General features: G+C 41.5%; 1 protein-coding gene across 3 annotated transcripts in view; it reads left to right on the forward strand.

The window, feature by feature from the left end:
- The window catches only part of ASAH1 (N-acylsphingosine amidohydrolase 1), a 35,804-nt gene extending 11,924 nt beyond the window's left edge, over nucleotides 1–23,880 (forward strand). For all 3 annotated transcript variants that reach the window (XM_008250904.4, XM_070068425.1, XM_051833884.2), the window contains exons 2-14: nucleotides 3,777–3,823; nucleotides 9,257–9,347; nucleotides 9,803–9,889; nucleotides 12,550–12,628; nucleotides 14,837–14,911; nucleotides 16,667–16,712; nucleotides 17,316–17,460; nucleotides 18,641–18,695; nucleotides 18,806–18,887; nucleotides 19,724–19,855; nucleotides 20,288–20,411; nucleotides 21,586–21,642; nucleotides 22,780–23,880. In XM_008250904.4, coding sequence (XP_008249126.2) covers nucleotides 3,777–3,823; nucleotides 9,257–9,347; nucleotides 9,803–9,889; nucleotides 12,550–12,628; nucleotides 14,837–14,911; nucleotides 16,667–16,712; nucleotides 17,316–17,460; nucleotides 18,641–18,695; nucleotides 18,806–18,887; nucleotides 19,724–19,855; nucleotides 20,288–20,411; nucleotides 21,586–21,642; nucleotides 22,780–22,869 — 1,110 coding nt within the window. In that variant the 3' untranslated portion in view covers nucleotides 22,870–23,880. The remainder of the gene's footprint in view (nucleotides 1–3,776; nucleotides 3,824–9,256; nucleotides 9,348–9,802; nucleotides 9,890–12,549; nucleotides 12,629–14,836; nucleotides 14,912–16,666; nucleotides 16,713–17,315; nucleotides 17,461–18,640; nucleotides 18,696–18,805; nucleotides 18,888–19,723; nucleotides 19,856–20,287; nucleotides 20,412–21,585; nucleotides 21,643–22,779) is intronic.
- The last annotated feature ends 1,554 nt before the right edge of the window (nucleotides 23,881–25,434 follow it).

Raw genomic sequence — 25,434 nt, forward strand, 5'->3', positions numbered from 1 at the left:
TCAGATGTGGAGCAGCTGACATGCCGCCATAGCAAGCGGCAGCCTAACCCACTGAGCCACAACACTGGCCCCTGCCTTTTATTTCGCACTTTACTTCTTTAGTTCTTGATAACATAATTGTAACAGTAATTGAGTTTTCCATGCTTTGTCTATATGCCTCCTTAAAAAATTGAAAACAGTAAACAATATTTAAAGAATTATGACTTGTAAATATCTTTCATTATTCAATGTGCTTGATTATGTTTATTTTCTATAATTCTAATGCTGAAACTCCTAGAGCTCTTAAGGAATATTCAAATATGTCCTCTACCAGTACTCAAAATCATGCAGCATTTTCATATGCTTCATATTTTTAGCATACCTTAATTGTACAGACTTCCCCACAAGGTTGTTCATTGTTTTTTTTTTCTTTTCTTTTTTTTCTTTTTTTGACAGGCAGAGTGGACAGTGAGAGAGGGAGACAGAGAAAAAGGTCTTCCTTTTTGCCGTTGGTTCACCCTCCAATGGCCACCGCGGCCGGCGCACTGCGGCCAGCGCACCACGCTGATACGATGGCAGGAGCCAGGTGCTTCTCCTGGTCTCCCATGGGGTGCAGGGCCCAAGGACTTGGGCCATCCTCCACTGCACTCCCGGGCCACAGCGGAGAGCTGGCCTGGAAGAGGGGCAACTGGGACAGAATCCGGCCCCCCGACCGGGACTGGAACCTGGTGTGCCGGTGCTGCAAGGCAGAGGATTAACCTATTGAGCCGCGGCACCAGCCTTTTCTTTTTTTCTTATTGGAGGAAGAAATCAAACCTATGTCATCATCATTATATCCTGTATATTCTCCAACTTCTGACTTATTTTCTTAACATTTACTTTATCTACTCTTCTTGACTTCATGGGAATGCACTGATAATTTTTTTTTTTAAAGATAAGATGTCATGGTCTATTGATACACATGACACTTAAAATGCTATTGGGAAATTCATGACACAAAAAAGAATAAAGACTGTGCCAACTATAATAGAAATTTCATAGGTTTCAAGAAGAGTAGGTATGAAACCTATGAAATTTCTATTACAGTTGGCACAGTCTTTATTCTTTTTTGTGTCATGAATTTCCCAATAGCATTTTAAGTGCCATGTGTATCAATAGACCATGACATCTTTAAAAAAAAATTATCAGTGCATTCCCATGAAGTCAAAACATAAAAAGAAAGGTAATGTGGACCGTGGATTATATTGTAACATTGCATGGATTGGCAAAGCATTGTTTATTACGCATTGTCTCTGTAATTGCATAAAAAGAATACATACCGAGGGAGCTGGTATTTAGCTTAGCCTGCATCCCCTATCAGAGTGCCTGAGTTCAAGTTCTGGATCTGCCTGCAGACCAGCTTCCTGCTAATACAGACCCTGGAAGGAAGTGGTAGAAGTGACGATGGCTCAAGTAATTGGATTCCTACTGCCCATGCAGGTTGTGAGCTTTTGGGTAGTGAACTACCAGTGGATAGGAATGTGCATTTGTGTGCAATCTCTCTCTCTCTCTCTCTCAAAAAAATTTTTTAAGAAAAAGAATACATGTTGACATTACCAGATTAAGGACTGGTTACAATATTTGAAACTCCTAGGAAAGTAATGGTTTGAACAACAAAAAACGTTAAAGCACACCGTCTATCACAGCAGAATACATTTACAAATTTCAAAACATAAAATGAGGTTGCAACCAGAAGTCTCCAAGTAGTGCATTTGTTAGGAAAGCAGGTAAAGCTGTTTACTGATGGAGAATTAATTTGCACTTGATTATAGCAGAAAAATAAAGGAAATGAAAATGAAATTGTTTCACATTGCTTTAAGTGAGAACAAGGCAAAGGATTTTGAGTGGGTTCCTTGGCTCTTGAAATTAAAGATACTGATCACTTGTTGAAATTTATTAGAAGATTGATGTAATAGAAGATATTTATTTATTAGAAGATTTTTTATTTTATTTATTAGAAGATATATATTAGTCATTAAATGCAATGACTGAAGAACAGCCTCTGTGAATAGTCTATGTGAAATAGCTACAGGCAAGGAAGTTTTCAAAGAAGTTGAGAAAATAGCAATTCAATATAATAAAAGAGGAAATCTGCCAAGAAATGGAAGCTTGATGGGTAAAAATACCTGTGATCCAAAAAAGGCTAACTTGAGCAAATTTACAAAACTTGTGTATTTTGTGGAAAATAGTTGAATCTAACATGTTGCTGAAGCAGCGGAGTAAACCATGAGCTTCATTTGTGCTTGTGGATACAGCCGTCATCATCTACTTTTGTCAGATACAGAAGCTGAACAGCCCGACTTCCCCCGTGACGGGGCAGTGAGGCAGCTTGTGTAGCAGCAGAGTTCTGCACAACTTCAGAGTTTAGAGCTCAGGCCATTCTGAACAAGAAGAGTCTCTTTCAACCACTGTTATTGAACATGAATGACTTTGGAAATTAGCTTTTGCAACACAGTTGATTTGTTTCTTGATGAATGTAACTCAGAACTACAGGGCAAAGCTGCATTTATATTAAAAAAAAAAACTATACATACTATATACTATATAAATATATATTCCCTGTGCTTCAGAAATTAAAATGTGAAATCTCCACCCCTAAAGAAATGTACCAGATCTGTAGCCGATATATTCTGAGCTCAAACTACAGTTCTAGTACTGTCCTTCTGTCATTTTATGGATTTATACTTCTTTAAAACAATGATTTTACAACATTGGGTCTCCAGTGAAAAGGAGATGAACATAATTGCCATGTTGAACTTTTAATAAAAGAGTCATAAATATGGGTTTGTTTGGGTTTTTTGGATAACTTTATGTTAGCTGAAAATTCTGTTTTGCTACTAAGCTCAAGACAGACTCCCCTTTAATATAATCGATTGTTTGGATTTTTGCAGAAATTTTCCATATGAATTCCATGAGGTGTGATTTTTCTCTGGTTAGTTGTTTTGCATAATTAAATTTGACACTTTGTTCATAAAACAAACAAACAAAAAAAAAAACAAAACTGAGACTCATTCATTGTCTCAAGCAGTGGCTGCAATATTGAGGGCTCCCCTCACCTCAAGAAACTCCAGTCTGGTAGAGAGATATGGACAGTTATAACGAGTGTCATGTGGTAATGGAGAAGTGTTCCAGTGCTGTGGAAATGGAAAAAAAGTGTTTGAATTGGATCTTGGAAGCAGAAGTTCACTGGGTCAGGACTGGCCGTGCAAGGCAGAAGGAGCAGCACCTGCTGTGCATGGAAGGGTGAGAGGTCAGAGAAGTGTTTGTGTAAGGCTGTAACTATTAAGAGTGTAAGGAGTTGCGTCTGGGATGGTAAAGTATGGCCAGATTATGGAAGGGCCCCGTGCAGTGTGCCCTGAAAATCTGGTTTGGGATGCAAATCTCAGGACAGGTTGCAGTAGACTTGACTCATAATGAGGGGACCATCACAGCTTACCAAGCCTGTTACTTCTGGTTTGATAAGCCAGCCTAGCTAACATGAAATTTTCCATCTGCTTTCTGATATCTCCCCTTTGCTCAGTGTACTTGCGATAGAAGACCCCATTTATAAAACCTGGCCCTTGCGCACATTGAATTGAGACTGAATTGAATTGAAAATGCACTTACTGGTTTGGGATTTTAGAAGTCTTCTTGAGAGGCAAAGACTTTTAGGAGGTATTAAAATGATCTGAAAGGGCAAAATCACATTTGATTTTGTACTCACCAGCTGTCAGTGAGCATTTATGATTCTCAGAAACTTTTAAAATTCTGTTTTTCAGTGGACAGAAGACTGCAGAAAATCAACTTACCCTCCTTCTGGACCAACGTGAGTAAACCTCACATGATCAAAACTCACTTTGACCTTTATGGAGGTTTTTCTTTATGTAATCTCAAATAAAAATAAAACCAGTAATGAATAATAAGCAGATCATTTCCTTTATCCCAAGACAAAAGTCTCTATACTCTGTATTTGGCAAAGAACCTGGACAAATATTAAAATACTCAGTGATTAAAATGCCCATTTCTTGTCTATGAAAGTCATAGGAAATACAGGTGTGTCAATTCTCCATTAAATTCCTCTGTCTACTACTAAGCATTTTTCTCATCTTTGACAGATGCAAGCCAAGGCCTGTATTCAGACTGACTTGAAATTTTCTTTTGTCCCTGGAAATAAATCACCAAATTATATTGGAATAAAAAAGCACAAGACCGCTTATGTTAAAAAAAAAAAAAAAAAAGGTCAAGAAATAACCTTGACATGAAAAAGGAAAGCCATTGAGGATAAAACAGGATTGGAGAACAGAAGAGCAAAGATCATGTTCAGCATTGCTTTTAGTCTAAATTTTGATCTTTCCACATCCTCTGTGGCTAAATGGGCCTATGAGAATGACACGGACAGTAGAACATAGGCCCAGTGTCTACAGAATGTGGCAAAGAGGGAAGCGGCCTGGGGAACAGGAGTATTTCCTTCCCTTCTTCCCTCTCACTGAACATGGTCTGCTGAGGTAGCGGAGAGCAGGAATTGATACCAAGGTGATTCTGAGTTTTCTTGATGTTCCAAATCTCTCCCTCTCTACCTCTCTTTACACACACATACACACACACACACACACACACTCTCTCTCTCCTCCCCTTCTCTCTCTCTCTCTCTCTCTCTCTCTCTCTCACACACACACACACACACACACGTGGTATCTGGAAATAAACTAGCAAATTATATTGGAACAAAAGCACACAAGACCTCATATGTGAAACATTCAAGAAATAAACTGATATAATGGCACCACTGAGAAAAAACAGAATTGGAAAACAAAAGAAGGGCATTCCAAATATATATATATATATATATAGTTGTCTAATATATATATATTCCAAATATATATATATAGTTGTCTAAATTCTATATTCTAAATAGCCTCTAGTCCAATGTCTCTAGGATACTGAACTATCACCCCTGTATCCCTGAGTCCCATAGTGTGTTTCTTTTATGCTGTTCACTGAGTAATTAGCATTTGTGTCCTCTTTGTATCTGTTGTACCACTTGGAATGGTGGGTTCAGGCAACGTGATTGATATTATGATGACCTAGACATAGCAAATGCTAAGTCTCGGAAGTGATTAAATGGTATTTACTGTTTAGTAAAGTAGGAAGCTCTACCATGGTAATTGCTGTTGATTGAGTACCAATTACTTCTGGTTGAGTGAAACTGTATTAACCTAAATTCTTTGGATTTACTCACCTTTATGTAGAAAGAGACAAGTACTAGGCAGGAAGTAATTTAGAGCTAACCAATTTCCATGTATTTCTCAAGCTAATTCACATTCCAGTGTTCTTTTTAAGGGCTTATTTAAAGGCCTTTTTTTTTTAAGATTTATTTATTTATTTGAAAGTCAGAGTTACACAGGGACAGGAGAGGCAGAGAGAGAGAGAGGTCTTCCATCCACTGATTCACTCCCCAATTGGCCTCACCGGCCGGAGCTGCACTAATCTGAAACCAGGAGCTTCTTTCAGGTCTCCCATGTGGGTGTAGGGGCCCAAGGACTTGGGCCATCTTCCACTGCTTTCCCAGATCATAACAGAGAGCTGGGTCAGAAGTGGAGCAGCCAGGACTCAAACCTGTGCCCATATGGGATGCCAGCACTACAGGCAGTGGCCTTACCCGCTACGCCATAGTGCCGGCTACTAAAGGCCTTCCTTTCTGTCACCACTGAGACTGGCCTTCAGTATCTCACTGATTGCATCTCTTGGATGGTCTCATTGCCCAGTTTGGTGAACATTTCATGAGTATCTTCCATGGTTAAGGCCCCTTTTCTTCCTCCCTTTTATACATACTTTTCATGTCTCTGTGAAGCAATAGCTGTGCAAACTGTAAACCTTCCCTGATTGGGCATTTGACTGGTTCCTTGTTGCTTTGTGTGTGTGTGTGTGTGTGTGTACACATAGATGTGCATGTACAAATGATCACATATATACACCTAAACACATACGTATTTGTCCATGCACTTAACACACTTAATGTCTGTGTTTCTCTCCTTGCATTGGCATTTCTGCTGGGTTTCTTCCAACCTTACTAGCCTGGTTGCCTACACAGAAATCCTCCTCTCTGCTCAGGTCCTGCTCTGCTCTGAACTATAAGTGGATCTTGAGACCTGAGGAAGAAGTGTGGTGTTCCATGTACCTTAGAAAGACAGTCAGTCTTCCTGAACCAGTGAGGCCATCCTTTTCATCCAAGTGCATGGATTTTGGCAGCATGCTTGGGCAACTGGGAGGGAGGGCAGAGACACCTGTTCATCCAGCGTGACCTGTCAAATCTAGCTGGAGATCAAGGAACTGATAGCCCATCACCCCTGTATCCTTCTTAATCCCATTAAGCATTTCTTTATTTCTGCTCATTGGGTGTTAAACATCTGCTCTTTTATTTGTTTGTCTGTGTTGTGTCACTTGGTCTAGTTTCCAAGCCACCTGGGGAATCATGTGGGGTCAGGACATAAGACAGGTATTATGATGACCTGGACTTAGCACATGCTAAGTCTCAAAAATGATTAAGTGGTATTTGCTGTTTGTAGTAAAGTAAGAAAACATACTGTAATAGTTATTATTGAGTACCAGTGCTCCTAGATATTTTTTCCATATTTTATATAATCCTCACTGCTCTCATAGGAGATACTATTTTTTTTCCATAGGAAGTTGAAATGCAGGTGTACAGTGCTGAGATATTTTACAAGCATATGTAATAAGAGATAAAATGTGGGATTATGGTTAAGTTTAAAATGTTAAAGTAATTCTGTTAGAATTAGCAGTTATCTCAAGCATTCTGATTAGCAGAGGTTTGATTTTTGAGAGGCCTCTGGAGTCTTACCATCCCCACGTGGTTGAGATCCCCTATTGTAGTGATCGGATTGCCTCTCTGTTTCCTCTTTGAAACCTTGAGCCTTCGGGGCCGATGCTGTGGCGTAGTGGGTAAAGCCGCCGCCTGCAGTGCCAGCATCCCGTATGGGCACCGGTTCGAGTCCCAGCTGCTCCACTTCCGATCCAGCTCTCTGCTGTGGCCTGGGAAAGCAGTAAAAGATGGTCCAAGTATGGTCCAAGTCCTTGGGCCCCTGCACTCATGTGGGAGACCTGGAAGAAGCTCCTGGCTCCTGGCTTTGGATCAGCACAGCTCCAGCTATTGTGGACAATTGGGGAGTGAACCAGCGGATGGAAGAATTCTCTCTCTCTCTGCCTCTCCTTCTCTCTCTGTGTAACTCTGACTTTCAAATAAATAAATAAATAAATCTTTAAAGGAAAAAAAAAAAAAAAAAGAAACCTTGAGTCTGTCCCAGACTCTAGCCTGAAAAAGAATTGGGAATTTATGGCAGATAGAGTGGTATGATTGGGTTTTGTGGAGTCTTGTCAGGGGAGGAGCAAATGATTGGAATTTAAAAGTAGAATACATTTTACAGTAGTGCTACCAACATGCATAGCTCCAGGGGCCATTGATTTGTCATTGCTACTAGACATGGAAATGTAAACCCATGATTGAGGAAGGAAGAGTTACGTAGTATCTGCCCACCATTGGTAGGAACAAATAACTGAGTTATGGGACTGAATTTTGAATATGAAATTATAGTCAGAAATGGAATTTGTTGGAATGAAAAGTTGTTTTTCTAGATTTTCAGTAGAATAGTATTTCATTCATATGGGTATCAGGTGCTAAGGGAAGTGGGAAACTTAAAACTGCTTTCAGAAGAACAAAATTGATTCAGTGTGATTTTGTTTAATGCATGTTTCCAAAACTGAGTGTGTTTTTCTGTCTAACTTGCACCACAAGTGGCTGCTGGTTCATAGTTTTGTAAAACTTTTTACATATCCCGGGACCCCAAGCTTGGCAGTGTTATTTAGAGAACCAAATTATTGTTCATGAAAGTGTACTTACAAATGGAAGTGTACGTATAAACGGAAGCACAATTCATGACTTAGGAGTAACCCATTGCCCCGCTATAGACATAAGTCTAGGTGAAGTTTTCAGAGGCTGTTCATATGGTAGCACACACCAGGGGCACCCTGCTTTTCTCTGGAACAGTACAATAATGGATCCAATGTTGTTAAAGCGCCGAATGGCACACTCCTAAAAGCTTTTCAGTTTGGTAACAAGTGCCAGAAAGTCATGATAGAGTTCATCCACCAGATCTCTGATCCAGTCATGGATAAAGGAGTGTCTCACGGTAGTACTGCTGTTTGTAAGACATAGTGGGGAGCTGGAGAATGGATGTGATAGAATAGGGGGTGGGCTTGCATTTAGTGCAGAAGAAGGAGGAAGAAGGAAATACACACAAGGGAGATTGAGACAGCAGGGAAAACACTGAAGGCTCTCGAGTCAATCATGGGGAGCTAATGTGTGTTTCTACTCTAGGCCTTAAAAGATGACTTTACCAGGGCCTGCACTGTGATGTAGCGTGTTAAGCTACTGTCTGTAGCACCAGATCCCCTACTGGTGCTTGTTCCAGTCCCAGCTGTTCCACTTCCAGTACAGTTCCCTGCTACTGTGCCTGGGAAAGCAGCAGAGGATGGCCCAAGTGCTTGAGTCCCTGCACCTACATGGGAGACCCAGATGAAGTCCTGGCTCCTAGCTCCTGGCTTCAGCCTGGCCCAGCCCTGGTCATTGCAGCCATCTGGGGAGTGAACCAGTAGTTGGAAGATACTCTGTCTTTCTCTCTCTCTGTTTTTCTATCTCTGTGTGTTTATGTGTGTATGTGTCTCCCTCTCTCACTATAACTCTGACTTTCAAATAAATAAATCTTTTAAAAAAATTGACTTTACTGACAATGATTTGGCAATAATGTTAGGCTATCTCAGAGAGCATTCTGGTACTGAGAAACCAGTTGGAGAAGTGTCTAAGCCTAGACTGAGTATTTGTAGATATATAGGAGGGGAAAAAAGGCAGGTATTTACTATTAATAATACTCAGATTATAGGTCTCACAGTCCATTCTTTTTTCATGTATTATCAATTCTCATTAACTTCTAGAATGTACAAGTATAATCCTCTTCTAAGATTTCCAAGATCTATGATTGATTATATGTGCAACATAGAGCAGAAGCACTGGGTGGAAAATGAACTCTTTTTTTTTTTTTTTTTTTTTGCAACTTCTGGTTTGAGTAACTAACATCTATACTGTTACTAAGAATATGTCTCAAATATATCCTTATAGATATAACTGTCTAACCCCCTCAAAAAAAAACACTTTCAACATTTTAAGATGATACATCTTTTGTTGCAGCTTTAGGGGACAAGTTCCATGGTATACCATAAATCTTGATTTACCACCCTACAAAAGATGGCATGAATTGATGGTTGACAAGGCAGCAACGGTATGCTATGATTCTTAAATCCTCTATTTCTGACCTTACTGAATAAAAGTGTGCTTTTTAAAGAATAACTGCTTAAAGTTATCCACTAAAGAGTTTAAAAGTATACCCTTGATACTTTTCTAGCCAGCACAAGGAATAATAGTGGAGGAAAATATGTCATCTAGGAGAGATACAGCTTCTTGCTCCTTTCTGTAGACTTTGCTTTTGTTTCTGTAGATTTTTGAATTAAAAGAATGAAAATCCCTTCATCTAAGTGACTAAAAGTGTCATTTTAAAAATAAATTGTGATTATTTTAAAATATTTTTGAATCTTTTCACTTAATAACAAATATTCTCTATTTGATCTAGCTGTGAATAAGTCAAAAGGTCTACATCCACTCCTGTTATACCAATATTAATCCTAAGATCAGCACTTCTTTATATCTTTTATTGTGTTTTACTTATTTATTTTTCAGGTAAAAGTTCTAGTGAATTCCTTGAAGAATGTAGTAAATGCATTTGTGCCAAGTGGGAAAATTATGCAGATGGTGGATGAAAAGTTGGTAAGAAATTATTTCCTACACACAATATAAATATGCATATACACAGAGAGTTCAAAAAATGCTCTGATATTTATTTAATGGATAATTCAGAAGGTATCTTCTGAGGATCTTGGGCAAATTTGCATTTATTGTAGGTCACTGTGAAAACTTCAGAAGGACTTAAACTCTGGGGATTGGAAAGATTAGAGTAACAGGACATAAAGCATGGGAAATGTTGGCAGTTAACTACTCTCTTGGTGATTTTTGAAAGTCTGGACTCTGGCAGAGCAGAGAACAATATACATATTTCACCTGGGAATATGGAATTTCCTGTCCTCTTGCATGTTTTCATTTTTAAGTCCATTATTGAAAACTTAGTTCCTTTCTTGAGTACTTTGCCTTGGTATCTCAGGACACCCCGAGATTTTTCTACCTCTAACCAAATAAATATGTTCTGTGGAATCCTTTCATACAGCTACGGCCCTTGAAACTCACTTGGTGTCGCTCCCCCTCTTCGCGGAGGAACGACACAGGACCCTGCGCTGTTCTTTTGTCTGCTCGGCCCTTCCCGGGTTTGCTGCTGGTTCTTCCCGGGTTGGCTGCTGGTCCTTCCACCTCCGTGGAAGGGCGGCTCCCCCTGCCACTTTCCCCACTTCCGCGGGGGAGCGGCACACCGCCGGCCGGCTCTCTCGGGGACTGCTCAGATGTTCCTCAGGTGTTCCCCTTAGATGTTCCTGGTGCATGTTGTCTCTCTCCTCCTTTATAGTCCTCTTCCACCAATCCCAACTCTGCTACCCACACGCCGAGTACGCTGCTCTCCTCCAATCAGGAGCAAGATCAGCTCCTGCAGGTTATTGGTCGAACTGGAGGCAGCTGTGTAGAAGTTGTTTACTCCTCTCCCAGCGCCATATTGTGGGAGAGCAGATGCATAGAATAAGTCTTAATTCCAGTAACTTAGTCTAGTCCGAGTTGCTCCCCACACTTGAGGGTTCCTTGTGACTTTCATTCTTCCTTGGTCATGCAGGAAGACCCCGTTTCCCAGCTTCTTTTTCATCTAGGTAGGGCCCAGCTCCTGGGGCTCCCTTTTCTCAGTCTCCTCTCATGTTTCTGCAGGGTGCAGAGGGCTAGGGGAGAACACCAAGGCCGTAGGGTGTTCAGTGGGGCACACGGGGCTTGTTGAACACTTTGTTCAGGAGTAGTCCTGCGCATTGTTGAGGTTTAGCAGCACACCTGGCCTCTGCCTACTGGGTGCTGCTACCACAGTCTCAGTCGTGACAACCAAAAGTGTCTTGAGACTTCGCCGAATCTCCCATGGGGGACAAAACTGCCTCTGTTGAGAATCATCGTCCTAGAAGCTGGGTGCTGGACACATCCTCTTTATAACACTTGACCTGCCGACCACAGTTCATGCCCTCAGAGCCTTTGATTAAAGCGGTCTTTGATGTTTGTACCTGCCCAGACTTCCCCCAACATGAGCAATCTTGACAGGAGCAAAAGAGGAACAGGTCCCTGCTTCCCTCCTCTGCCCTCATTTCCCTCTGCCTTGAATATCAATAGGGGTAAGAGCACTGCAAAGTGTTTGCTGCCTTGCTTTGAAATCAGGCATTAGGCTTTAAGACTGATCCATCACAGACTGGCTGTGTGTTCTTGTTAAGTTTCTTAACCTATGAAACTTAGTATTTAGTAATTATATGTTTTTTGCATGGTGGTTGTGAGGAATAAGTGACATACTGTATGTGAAACATGGTTTTAGAACATAAATGTTTAATGAATGTTCATTGAATTGTATCTGTTTAGTTACACTTATGCAATACTTTGAATTATTAGGAAAAAATAAGGTCATAGTACCAAGTTGGTGAGGAATGGGACTTGTGAAATTTTTTTTTTTTTTTTGACAGGCAGAGTTAGACAGTGAGAGAGAGAGAGAGACAGAAAGGTCTTCCTTTTGCCGTTGTTCACCCCCCAAATGGCTGCTGTGGCTGGCACGTTGTGCCGATCCAAAGCCAGGAGCCAGGAGCTTCCCCCTGGTCTCCCATGCGGGTGCAGGGCCCAAGCACTTGGGCCATCCTCCACTGCCTTCCCGGGCCACAGCAGAGAGCTGGACTGGAAGAGGAGCAACCGGGACTAGAACCCGGGGTGCCGGCGCTGCAAGCGGAGGAGGATTAGCCTAGTGAGCCGGCACCGGCTAGGACTTGTGAATTTTAAGCACATTATGTCAGCAAGAGCCTGTGAACTTCAGTTGTGATCTCAGTGTTAGCGAGTCATTCCAGTTGTAAATAAAAGCATGATGTCTCCTGTTGAACTTGCTGTTGTGTTTCTGTGGTTTGCTAACAGAATGTGGTTAATATTTACAAGGGTAAGTTGTAATGGCAGTAAGGAGTGCTTGTTATGATTCTCTGTATTGTGGAGTGTGTTAGGTCAGCCAGGGGGAATCATCCCAGTATCTGCTCTCTCTGGAGAATGGGGGAAATATCAGGCAGGAAAAAACAGTCTGAGAATCACGGGTCTCCTTCTTTATGGGACCTAATTCTGAGTGCAACATAGGAGCTTTTAGAAATATTTGATGTGAAAATAACTTATCACCTGAAGTGGTAACATTATCCAAGACAAATTATATGTCAAAGCACCAGATCTCAGAGCATGCTTTTAGGTTAAATCATTGTTAATTTACTTGTTTTCAGCCTAGTATGCTTGGCAACTTTCCTGGCCCTTTTGAAGAGGAAATGAAGGGAATCGCAGATGTTACTGGTATACCTTTAGGTAACGTTCACTTTGTAGCATTTAAAAACTTTAATAAAGTACTTTAAAATATTTTGATTGAGGCATGATATAAATGTAGTAAACTGTATAGATCTTAAGTATACAGATCAATGAACTTGTTTTTTGACTGCATACTTGCATGCAGTCACCACTCAGATCAAGATGTGGGACGTTCCAGCACCCCTGAGTGCTCCATGCCCTTCACTGTCTCCTTAAGTAACCACTAGTCTGACCTGCTCATAGATCAGCTTTGTCTCTTCATGGCTTATAAATTGAACTATTGTGTATAGTTTCTTGTGTTTATTTTTACAGGTAGTAAGCTGTTGTATGAGTAGGAAATTTAGGTTGGATATTAAGAATAAAGCAGTTATATGAACATTCTTGTATTGCCTTTTTTAAAAAGATTTATTTATTTATTTATTTGAAAGTCTGAGTTACACAGAAAGAGAAGGAGAGGCAGAGAGAAAGAGAGATTTTCCATCCAATAGTTCACTCCCCAATTGGTTGCAACGGCTAGAGCTGCATCAGTCTGAAGCCAGGAGCCAGGAGATTCTTCCGGGTCTCCCACGTGGGTGCAGGGGCCCAAGGACCACTGCTTTCCCAGGCCACAGCAGAGAGCTGGATCAGAAGTGGAACAGCTGGAACTCGAACCGGCACCCATATGGGATGCCAGCACTGCAGGTGGCTTTACCCACTATGCCACAGAGCTGGCCTAACTGACTTTTTTTTTTTTAACAGGAGGTTTTTTGGGGGACTTTTAAAAAAATTAATTCATTTGTTTGAAAGGCAGAGTGATAGAGAGGAAGAGACAGATCTTTCATTTGCTCATTGACTCCTCAAATGCCCACAACATCCTGGGTGGGCCAGGCTAAAGGCAGGAACCAGAAACTCCATCCAGGTCTCCCACATGTGTGACGTGGACCCAGGCACTTCGGCAGTCATCCACTGCCTTCCCAGCCGCATTAGTGGGAGGGTGGATCAGAAGCAAGGAAGCCTGGACTTGAACCAGCATTCAGAAATGCAGTGTGGGCCCCCTCCCATTGTGCTACAACACCTGCCCCTGTGTCCTTTGATGAGCATGTGCACACTTTTTTTTTTTTTTTTTTTTTGATATTGAGTATATTGAGTAGGAACTGAACTGTTGGGTACCAGGGTAGCTGTATATTAATGCACCTGCTTTCCAGGTGCATTAACAGAAAACTAGATCAGAAAGAGAGCAGCCCAAACCGGAGCCAGCATTCTGATACAGGCTAACACATATGGTGGCTTGCCTTGCTGTGCCATAAAACCAACCCTTTGAAATAGATTTTGTGTATGTTAAGGATCAAAGTTTTTTTTCATTTGGTACCTCCAGTTGACTAGACATCTATTAAAAAGACTATTCTTCTCTCAGTAAATTACAATGGTATCTTTGATATAATTCAGATTATTGTAAACAGCTGTTTCTGATTGGGAACTATATTAAGTTGCATTGATCTCTTTGCCTTTCCTTATATCAATACCATGCTACCTTAATTATTATAACTATTTTATGTTAGGAATGCTAGCAAATCAATACTAAATGTAAATATCAGGAGCAAAATGGGTTAACAGATGATTTATAATAAGAGTGGAATTTAACCAAAATGGAAATAAACATTGGATTGTGCTGAAAAGCACGGTAAGCTTAGCGTGTTGACATTAAATGGGACAGTGATCAAGTGTGCTGTGTATCTTTGAATTAAATGCTAAATAGTAGTATATAGTTTTAGAAAAATATTCAAGAAATAAGATATTCTACAATGGATTTTCTTGGCAGCTCTGCAGTAATTATTAATGGTTCTTAAATTTCCTTTCTTACCTTAAAAATGTTAGTCACACCTAAAAATTTTTTCTGGACAAAGTGCATTTTCAGCACACAGCCAAGAACTAGATGGATTATATTGTCATGTTTGTGCTCCCCAAAGAAAACGTAAAATGAAGCACGATGGACCTTATTTTGTAGCACATTCCAGCTTGCCCAGATGTTCATCACACCAGGTAGCTGCCTCCTTGAGGATCTGTGTTGTCTTCAGACTCGAGCGTAGGCAGTGGGGGACACTGCCCCTTGGCCAGCTGCTCAGGCACATTCAGACTGCACATTCTAACACAACGAAGAGTTAAACTTCTTCAGTTTCCTCATACGGTTATAATTCAGTCTGTTAACAAAAATTCTTTCTTTCCTCACAGGAGAGATTATTTCATTCAACATTTTTTATGAATTTTTTACCATGTGTACTTCAATCATAACAGAAGACAAAAAAGGTAAATATGTATTGAGGAAGAGTAGGCCAAGAAAAATCTTTTTTTATTTTGTTTGGTTTGGTTATTTTTTTTTTTAAGATTTATTTATTTATTTGAAAGTCAGAGTTAACACGGGGGGGGGGGGGGGGTCTTTCATCCGATGGTTCACTCCCAGATGGCTGCAATGACCAGCACTGCGCCAATCTGAAGCCAGGAGCCAGGAGCTTCTTCCTGGTCTCCCACGTGGGTGCAGGGCCCCAAGGGCTTGGGCCATCTTCTACTGCTTTCCCAGGCCATAGCAGAGCAGCCGGGTCTCAAACCAGCGCCCATGTGGTTTACCGGCACTTCAAGCCAGGGCATTAACCCACTGCACCACAGCACCTGCCCCAGTTTGGTTATCTTAAAGACATAATTACAAAGAGAGAGAGAGAGATATCTTCCATACACTGGTCCACTTCCCAAATGGCCACAATGGTCAGGGCTGGAGCTAGGGGCTTCTTCCAGATCTCCCATGTGTGTGCAGGGGCCCAAGCACTTGGGCCATCTTCTACTGCTTTCCCAGGCCATCAGCAGGGAACTGGATTGGAAATGGAGCATCTTAACCTGCTAAGCCACTGGCTCTGAGAACAATCTTCTAAGAAATTACTGGAATTAGAACTTCTGTGTAAATGTGGTATATGTTGTATGTTTATTTATCTTGGCAAATTTTTTATCAGAGCATTGAAAACTGTCCTTATTTAATACTACAATATATCTATTAAAGTTTAATTAGGATGCAAATAACTTGGAAGAAGTATTTCAGGACAAGAAACATTCTTTTTTTTTTTTAAGATTGATTTATTTGAAAGTCAGAATTACACAGAGATAAAAGGAGAGAGAGAGAGAGAGGTCTTCCATTTGCTGGTTCACTCCCCAATTGGTAGCAACAGCTGGAGCTGCGCCAATCTGAAGCCAGGAGCCAGGAACTTCTTCCAGGTTTCCCACGTGGGTGCAAGGGCCCAAGGTCCTGGGCCATCTTCTGCTGCTTTCCCAGGCCATAGCAGAGAGCTGGATCAGAGGTGCAGTAGCTGAGACTTGAACTGGTGCCCACATGGGATGCCAGCACTGCAGGCGGCAGCTTTCGGCTTTACCTGCCAAGCCACAGCACTGGCCCCAAGAAACATTCTTAACTTTCATCAGTCAGCTAATCCCATCTGTGTGATTTCCTAGAAGTGCTTCCTTATCTTCATATTTGTAAAGGTGTATGTTTTTCTTGAGACCTGGAACAAACATTCTCCCATTGTATTAGCCTCACTTTCCTTTATTTCTCCTGGCTGGTTCCCAAAGTACAAAATACAAGATGACTTCCCGTGATTCACCCTGACTTTTGACCTATACTGTGGTATGTTCTGCTTGCACCTCTGATCCCTTGACATTTCCAGCTGGAGGTGACAGTCTCTGAAGGGAAGCATTGTTCAGTCACATTAGTTGAGCCCCACATGTCTATGTCCTGGCAGAACCACATCATAGTGGACCAAAGAATAACCAGTGATCCTTTTCCCTTATTCTGATCTTACCTTGAACCCTGTGCTTTCAGAATTAATGGGAATATGTAGCAAATGTGATGATGACAGCAGTTTGATCTTAAGACTTATGATCTCAGACTGCTTCTTAATTCTTATTAGATGAAGCAGTTATAAAAATAAATTAACCAAAATTAAGTTTCTAGCAGTGACTTAGAATCAGTTATACTATCTCAATTGCTGCTGCAAGTCCCTTCTGCTTACTTTTAAATAGGTCATCTACTGCATGGGAGAAACATGGATTTTGGAATATTTCTTGGGTAAGTAAAGAACACAATATACATCATTCCTTTGAAAGAGTAGATCGTGTTAAATGGATGAAAAGTTAAGTACCGAGTCATGGCCACAATATGACCAGAAGTAAAGATAACTGAATTCTTCCGTTTTGAGATGAGATAGGCCCACTTACTCTGTTATTTGAGTTTGTGTCTGAGAAATGACACCTAGTCAGCAAATTTAGGGCGTGTTTGATGGCCACAGAAGCACATCTGTAGTTCACGTATTGCTTAGAAGGAAGAGTACCATTGTATTGTATGTATGTCTTAACATTTCTTAAAAAAAAAAAAATAACGGTTTTGTACTTAGAGACTAACATTTGATTCTGGAGCTTGTTACTCATAGTCTCCGTGATCCTGGGAGCTCACTCAACTTTTGTGGGCCTCAGCTTTATCCTCTGGAAAACTGGAGATAAAAGCAGCCACTCTTGGGAAGGTGTTAGCACATCCTAATAGGATTGATCATTAGAGATCAGATAAAGTGATCTTCAGTGGTTATCTGCTGATAAGTCTGGCTCTCTTTCTCAGCCACGTTCATCATCAGGCTCATCCTTGTTCTTAACTGTTACTGAAATTTGTCTTTTGTAGGTGGAATGTAAATAATAATACCTGGACTGTAACTGAGGATCTAAAACCTTTAACAGTAAATTTGGACTTCCAAAGAAACAATAAAACTGTCTTCAAGGCTTCAAGCTTTGCTGGCTATGTGGGCATGTTAACAGGATTCAAACCAGTAAGGAATCTCTTATTACATGATTTTACAGGTAGCTTTCTGTCCTGTTTTTACTCTCTGTGAAGGGTGCAGTCTAAGAAAATGGGAGCCTAATAGAAATATGAAGCCACAGTGAGTCCGTTGTACTTCTTGTCACTTGCATAGGTATGTGATCACGTGGTAGAGAAGAGTAGAAAGAAAATAAAGGCTTCTTAGCCAGTGAAAGAGCATGCAGCCCAGTGTCCAGGGCTGAGAGTCAAAATTTGGGATCTGACTTGGGTCTGCAGTTCACTTAGACAAGTGAATCCTTCTCTGCTCTTCAGTTTCTTGTCCAAAAAATATGGTCTACTTACCTCACATACCAGATATGAAAAATGACTTGAACTTTTTAAGAGGCCTTGTTAATTTTTTTAAAAGATTTATTTATTTATTTGAAAGTCAGAGTTACACAGAGAGAGGAGAGGCAGAGAGAGAGAGAGGTCTTCCATCCGATGGTTCACTCCCCAGATGGCCTCAACGGCGGGAGCTGCACTAACGGAAGCCAGGAGCCAGGAGCTTCTTCCGGGTCTCCCACACGGGTGCAGGGGCCCAAGGACTTGGGCCATCTTCTACTGCTTTCCCAGGCTACAGCAGAGAGCTGGATCAAAAGTGGAGCAGCCGGGTCTTGAACCAACACCCATATGGGATGCTGGCACTGTAGGCCAGGGCGTTAACCCACTACACCACAGCGCCAGCCCCTGAGGCCTTGTTAGTTTAAACTATTACTATCATGTTGTTGTTGTTGTTGTTGTTTTAAGATTTATTTATTTTGAAGGCAGAGCAACAGGGAGACAGAAAGAGACAAAGTAAGGGAGAGATCTTTCATCTACTAATTGACTCCCCAAATGGAATGGCCACAATAAGCGAGGGCAAGGCCAGGCTGAAGTCAAGAGCCAGGAACTGCTTCTGGGTCTCCCACATGGATGGGAAGAGCCCAAGCACTAGAGAGCTCCCAGGACTAGAATTGACACTCCACCCGGTGTTTCAAGTGACAGCTTAACCTGCTGTGCCACAATGTGGGCCCAATTTAGATTTTTCTTTGGCTTTCCCTCCGACCCAACCCAGACCTTTATGTGCTGCTATAAAGCAAAGTGATAGGGCCTTAAAGAGATTGACTGAAGATTTTGACTTCATCGCTTTGTCTTTTTTTTTTTTTTTTCAGGGACTGTTTAGTCTTACACTGAATGAGCGTTTCAGTATAAATGGTGGTTACCTGGGTGAGTAGCGTGTAACTGAAATGGGAATTTCACAGCTGTTTTAGGAGGAAGACTGGACTGTGCCTCCTGGATAAGGTCCTGCGCCACTGTGTGTGCTTGCTCTTTTCCAGGTGTCTTAGAATGGATTTTGGGAAAGAAAGATGCCATGTGGATCGGGTTTATCACTAGATCAGTTCTGGAAAACAGCACAAGGTAAAGTGATTGGCTGCTGTATGATCACATATTTAGCATATTTTAAAGTACATCAAAATACAAGGTATCTCCTAAATTGCAGTTTACCTTCTCCTTCTTTGAGGAACTACTGTAGAATTTCTTTTGTTGTGTGTTCTTATAGCAAGGAAATGAATTGAACTATCTAAAAAAGTACAAGGAAATGAATTATTTAAACAGTACTTGCAATAATGATACAATGAAGAATATTTATGAATCTTTTTGTTTAAAAAGGAAATCACTCACACACCAAAGAAAAGCTGTACCATAACATCACCATTTAAATGATGATACCTGTTAATCTATAAGTTATACTCTGCCCCAGCACAGAAATCCTGCAATAGCAAAATTACCATTCCTTCAGCCAACACTGCATCTGAATGACTTCAGATGTGTGGGCATCGATCCTATCTCTCCTACTTTCCAAGGAATAATATTAGGTTGTCTTCTTGGATAATCCATTCCAGTTTTTAATAGCCCTCATTTTCAAGAAGTTTACCTTCTATTCCCAAAGTCTGATGTACTGTATAGTACTGTTTCCCTGTGTTGTGAGGTTGAGTGACTTAAGGGTGGAGGATGATGCCTTGAGGCCCATTTGTCTCTCTTTCAGAGAAGAGGGACCTTCTGCTGTTCCCATCTCTGATCTCTGCGTCACACCGCTTGGGAGGGATCACTCCTCCTGCAGCCATTTGCTCACTGGCTGTCTTTAAAGACCAAATGTTCCTCAGATACTTGTTTTCCCTTAGTTTCCATAGATCCAGAACAGTTCCAAGTCATCTAAAAATAATTTCTTCCTAAAAAAACATGTTTCTATGTAGTTATGAAGAAGCCAAGAATATACTGACCAAGACCAAACTATTGGCTCCAGCGTACTTTATCCTGGGAGGCAACCGGTCTGGGGAGGGTTGTGTGATCACCCGGGAAAGAAAAGACGCTCTGGATGTTTATGAGTAAGTAGACTTGTTAAAGCAAAGTAAACAGGGGGACTTGGGGTACTCGGTGTACTGGTTGAAATACCACTTGTATTGCCCACATCCCACATTAGAGTCACTGTGTTCAAGTCCCAGCTCTACTCTCAATTCTGGCATCCTGCTAATATATATCCTGGGAGGTAGCAGACGATGGCCCAAGTCATCTTGGGTCCCTACTATCCATGTGGAAGACCCAGATTGAGTTCCAGGCTCCCTATTGTGGCCTGGCCCCCTGTCCCAGGCTGTTGTGGGCATTGGAAAGTGAACCAGTGATGAAAATCTCTGTCTCTCGCTCATTCAAATAAATAAAATTACAAATAAATTTATCTTTGAAAGTAGAAGCCGAAACATAGACTGATGTACAGATTTAAGGCGTGAAATCTAAAAGGAAGTCTCTCCTTTTGTATCCAGATTGGCTGCTAAGCAGGGGAGATGGTATGTGGTGGAAACAAATTATGATCGTTGGAAAAACCCCCTCTTCCTTGATGATCGCAGAACACCTGCCAAGATGTGTCTAAACCGCACAACCCAAGAGGTAACATTTGCAGTGTCGTACATAGGAACTGTCACCATTAAAGGTGATCTTAGTTGGGGCTGGCACTGTGGCATAGTAGGCTAAGCTTCCACCTGCCACGCCAACATCCCATATGGCACAGGTTCACAGGTTCGTGTCCCGGCTGCTCATCTTCCCTTCCAGCTCTCTGCTAATGACCTGGGAAAGCAGAAGATGGCCCAAGTGCCTGGGTCCCTGCATCCACATGGGAGACCTGGAAGATGCTCCTGGCTTCAGAGCCAGCCGTTGCGGCCATTTGGGGATTGAACCAGCAGATGGAAGACCTTTTCCTCAGTCTCTACCTCTCTGTGTCTATAACTCTACCTCTCAGATAAATAAATAAATCTTTATACTAAAAAAAAATATACATCAGGAAAAAAAAAAGATGATGGTCTTAGTTCTGGCATTGCTCTTTGCTCTTTAGAGATTTTACAAGCATTTTATGAACCTGGCATTCTTCAGTATCCCCAGACAATCCCCACTAGGTTTGTTTTTTTTTTTTTTTTTTTTTTAATTTAAAAACAAAAATTTGGGGCCGGCGCCCGTGGCTCACTTGGCTAATCCTCCACCTGCGGCACCAGCACCCTGGGTTCTAGTCCCGGTTGGGACACCGGGTACTAGTCCCGGTTGCTTCTCTTCCAGTCCAGCTCTCTGCTGTGGCCCGGGAGTGCAGTGGAGGATGGCTCAGCTCCTTGGGCCCTGCACCTGCGTGGGAGACCAGGGGGAAGCTCCTGGCTCCTGGCTTCGGATCGGCACAGTGCGCCAGTCGTAGCGGCCATTAAGGGAGTGAACCAATGGAAGGAAGACCTGTCTCTCTGTCTCTCTCACTGTCTATAACTGTCTATCTGTCTCTCTAACTCTGCCTGTCAAAAACAAAAAAGAACAAAAATTTGCAATAGCTTCCCTTTCTTATTCTAATGCTGGGTGCCTCTCTGTGCAGTTGTGCAGTTGAATAACAGGTAATAAAAAGAGGGAAGGAAGAGAGAAAAGGGACAATAATACACAGGAATGGTTCCCTGCAGCAGGGAGCCCACAGGGAGCCTTCTAAGAGCACTGGTGGGGGAGGGGAGAGGGACTGAAGAGTGCCCTTTTGTGTGGATAAATGCTGCTGACATAGGTGTTGCACTTACTGAACAAAACAATTTTTATGTTTTAGAATATCTCATTTGCAGCCTTATATGATGTCCTGTCAACAAAACCTGTCCTCAACAAGGTACTGTAAAATATTTACATCAGTTTGTTTATTTAGGGAGCAAATTTAGTCCTGTGTGGTATGTTCCCCTGTTATCTTGGATCAGTCTTGAGCACAGAATTTTTATTCAACTAAAGATTGCTTTTTTAAAAAAGGTCTTCCTGTGGCTAAACCATAAAGTTTGGAGTTTTGACAGGGAAGAGTTCTGTTTCCAGCCTTACTCGAGTGGCATTTTGATTAAGTCTGGCATTTAACTCTTGAGCTTTCAAAAGGTCTCATACCATACTCAAAGGCTAACACCTAAAACTCAGAAAAATAAAGTCTGCAATCCATTTTCAGACGGAGATCTGTGACTTGGGAGGTCAGGGTTCCCTTCAACTTCCTCGCATCCTGTTTTTTGTTTTTCTCACACTGTAGCTGAGAAGTGCAAATTGCAGTCCTGCTGTTTGCCAGTAGTCATTCTTCCTGTGTTCCGGATAGACTCCTCCTAACTTACCCCTTGTGTCCCTTCTCTTCTTTTTCTTGAACCTTTTCCCTCGCTCTCCCTAAAACACATGCGCGTCCACTACATCTGCCCGAACAAATCATGTTCCTTAGCGCAGTGACCCTGCCCTACTTCTCTTGTTGCCCACACCATCTTCCTGTGAGCTCACAGATGGTGCACGGTTGGTGACTTCCACCGTCTGTGTGACCCCAGTGTGGGTGTAGGCGCATGCTTTGTGAGCCCTATGCCTGCAGAGTGCCCCACTGTCTTAGAAATACTTGGAGGCTAAAGATAGCCACACGTGTGGGACTCCTGGACACTGTTAGACCTGGGAATGGTTCATTGAGTCTTAGAGCACCTGCCGTGGAGCAGTGAACTGCTCAGGAGTAAGCTCTTGTCAGGGCTGGAGAATCCCCCTGAGCTTGTTTCTATTCCTGACCTGGAACCATGGTTCTAATGAAGTTGGTTGCTTTAATTAATATATTAGTATTATTAATAGCTTATTATTATAAATGTATTACATATTATGTTAGTATATAATTGTTCTGTGTTTGTTGTTTAATATTAAGTAACTTCGTAAAACAAATCCTGCAAGTACAGAAAATGTTAATACTTGTCAGAACACCTTAAGATTGAAAATATCCTTAAAAGAAAAAAATTAATTTTTCTTTCAGCTGACAGTATTCACAACCTTGATGGATGTTACCAGAGGTCGTTATGAAACTTACCTGCGGGACTGCCCAGACCCTTGCATAGGTTGGTGAGCACGCAAGAGGCCGACAGACCATGCTCTGAGACGTGAGGCTGAGATCACAAGCGTGCCTGGGCAGCGTCCCATCTCCTTCCAGGGCCTGAGTCTCCGGTCAGGTTCCCTGAAGTCATGAGCTTGTCTTCTCAAGTGGTTTACAACTAATGCACTGTTTTTGCCAGATCAGTTGATTTCTTCTTATGAACAGGTAAAACAATCTTCTAGAAATTTGATGCCTTCCATTTTACTTTGACATTTGGAGATGGGCCATTAAACCCTGTGAGACCCACCTCCACGGAATAATCCAGGGTTGTCTAGGTGTCTGCTGTAGAACACCTGCAGGTGGAATGTGTGAGTAAACAGCCCATGTGATTCAGTTTTTCACTTCTACTCTTGTAGATGGATGCTTTCCTAAGTACCAGTCTTAGCCTGCTGCTCCTAACCACTGTTAAAGTTACTCTGCTATTAGTGACAGCAATATAATTTCACCACATTTGACTGGGGGATGAAACATTCAACTGTGTGTTTCTTTTAATGGTCAATAAATGGGCCTCTGACTGTGTAAGTGGTACTTCTGGAAGGTTCATGAAGTAAGCACTGTGCAAGGCAGTCTTTTACACAAAGTACCACAGTGTTCCCTTTAGCATAATTATTCTACCTCCCAGTGACTTTAAAAATTGAGTCCTTGATTCTATGAATTAATAAGTAAACTTGTCTACAACCTATATAAAATAGGAGGTGAATTCATTATTTTAAATTCTCATAAGTATCATCTATCTAATAAATAAATTTTTAGTTTTTACTTCTGATTAACATGTATTTTTTTAAAAATTTATAGAACAGTTGTTAAAAATGTTTTACAGAAATCAATCTACTTATGAAAAACACTAATGAGACCTGTTAATCTGTCTAACCTTTACAATTAACTGTGAAATATGTGCCATTTGTGCAAGATTGTGTCCATATCATTTTGTATGATCTCAGCTGTATCCTGGTACTCAATAAACAGCCACTGGAAACAGTGTCAGTCAGCGGTCATGCATGCTGATTGGGTGTGTGCAGTTGTGTTGGTTTGAGGGTGCGGGGTTGTTATGGAGAAATACAAGCTGAACATAGTATCTGAGTTAAATAGCAGGAGTTATGTAAGTAGGTTATTAAATATGTGACTAAATGGTCACAGTCTTGCATGACTAATACTTACCAACTCTTTTTTTTTTTTTAAGATTTATTTATTTATCTGAAAGGCAGAGTTACAGAGAGAAGGAGAAACAGAGAGAAAGGGATCTTCCATCCATTGATTGATTCCCCAAATGGCTGCAATAGCCATGGCTGGACCAGGCCAAAGCCAGGAGCTTCTTCCAGGTCTCCCACGTGGATGGCAGGGGCCTAAACACTTGGGCCATCTTCTGCTGCTTTCCCAGGCCATTAGCACACGGCTGGATCAGAAGTAGAGCAGCCTGGACTTGAACCAGCGCCCATATGAGATGCCGACACTGCAGGCCACAGTTTTAACCCACTAGGCCATGGCTCTGGGCCCTCCTTCCCACCTCTTAGCTAGCATTTGCCTGGTTTGCAGGTGTCCAAAGACAGAGTCCTCCCCCACCAAGATAGGATAGGCTTCCATAAAACTTTATGAATGCATTTCCAGCATCACGCAAGTAAAACAAGAGGAATTACAAGATAATTTTGTTTTGTTCTGTGTTTTTTGTTTGTTTGTTTGTTTTCAAAGACAAAATTACAAAGAGAGGTAGAGCCAGAGAGAGAGAGAGAGAGAGAGAGAGGTCTTCCATTCCATTGGTTCACTCCCCAAATGACCCAATGGCCAGAGCTGAGCTGATCCAAAGCCAGGAGCTTCTTCCAGGTCTCCCATGCAGGTGCAGGGGCCCAAGGACTTGGGCCATCTTCTACTGCTTTCCCAGGCCACAGCAGAGAGCTGGATCAGAAGTGGAGCAGCCGAGCAGCCAAGACTCGAACCGGCGCCCATACAGGATACCAGCGCTGCAGGCTGGGGCTTTACCCCACTGCGCCACAGCACGGGCCCCAGAGAATTTGTTTTTAAATAGGATCCCATTAATGAAACAAACCTTTTCTTCAGATTTTGTCTCTTTTATAAAAATGAAGGCAAACGATATATTTTTCTTAATGTCATAGTCTATGATGTGCATGGTGATAAAGAGGTGGGATGATAATTGCTGCAGACTGATCCCTCTTTAAAGAGTATAGAGGAAATAGTAGGCATTAAAATTTTAGGCAGTATTTTGTAGTAGATAAGCAGTTTATAAAATAGTATGGTACAGTATAAGCCTATTTATATAACATGCTGTGTGTGTACTTATGCATAACTAAATACATGTCTAGAATATGAACATGGCTGGGAGAGTATTCCCCAAATACTGAATGTGGTAATAATTGCTGATGTAATTTTGAGAGGAGAAAATACACTCATGGTGAACAATACTGAGACAATTTTTAGAAATACTATTCAAAATTAAGATTCAGGTTGGACCCAAACCATGAACTCTTTTTGTCTGTCTTGTTTGATGGAGTCTATTTAACAGAGCTATTTTCTCCACATGCATAG

This window comes from Oryctolagus cuniculus, chromosome 2, assembly GCF_964237555.1.
Source record: "Oryctolagus cuniculus chromosome 2, mOryCun1.1, whole genome shotgun sequence".
Lineage (NCBI taxonomy): Eukaryota > Metazoa > Chordata > Mammalia > Lagomorpha > Leporidae > Oryctolagus > Oryctolagus cuniculus.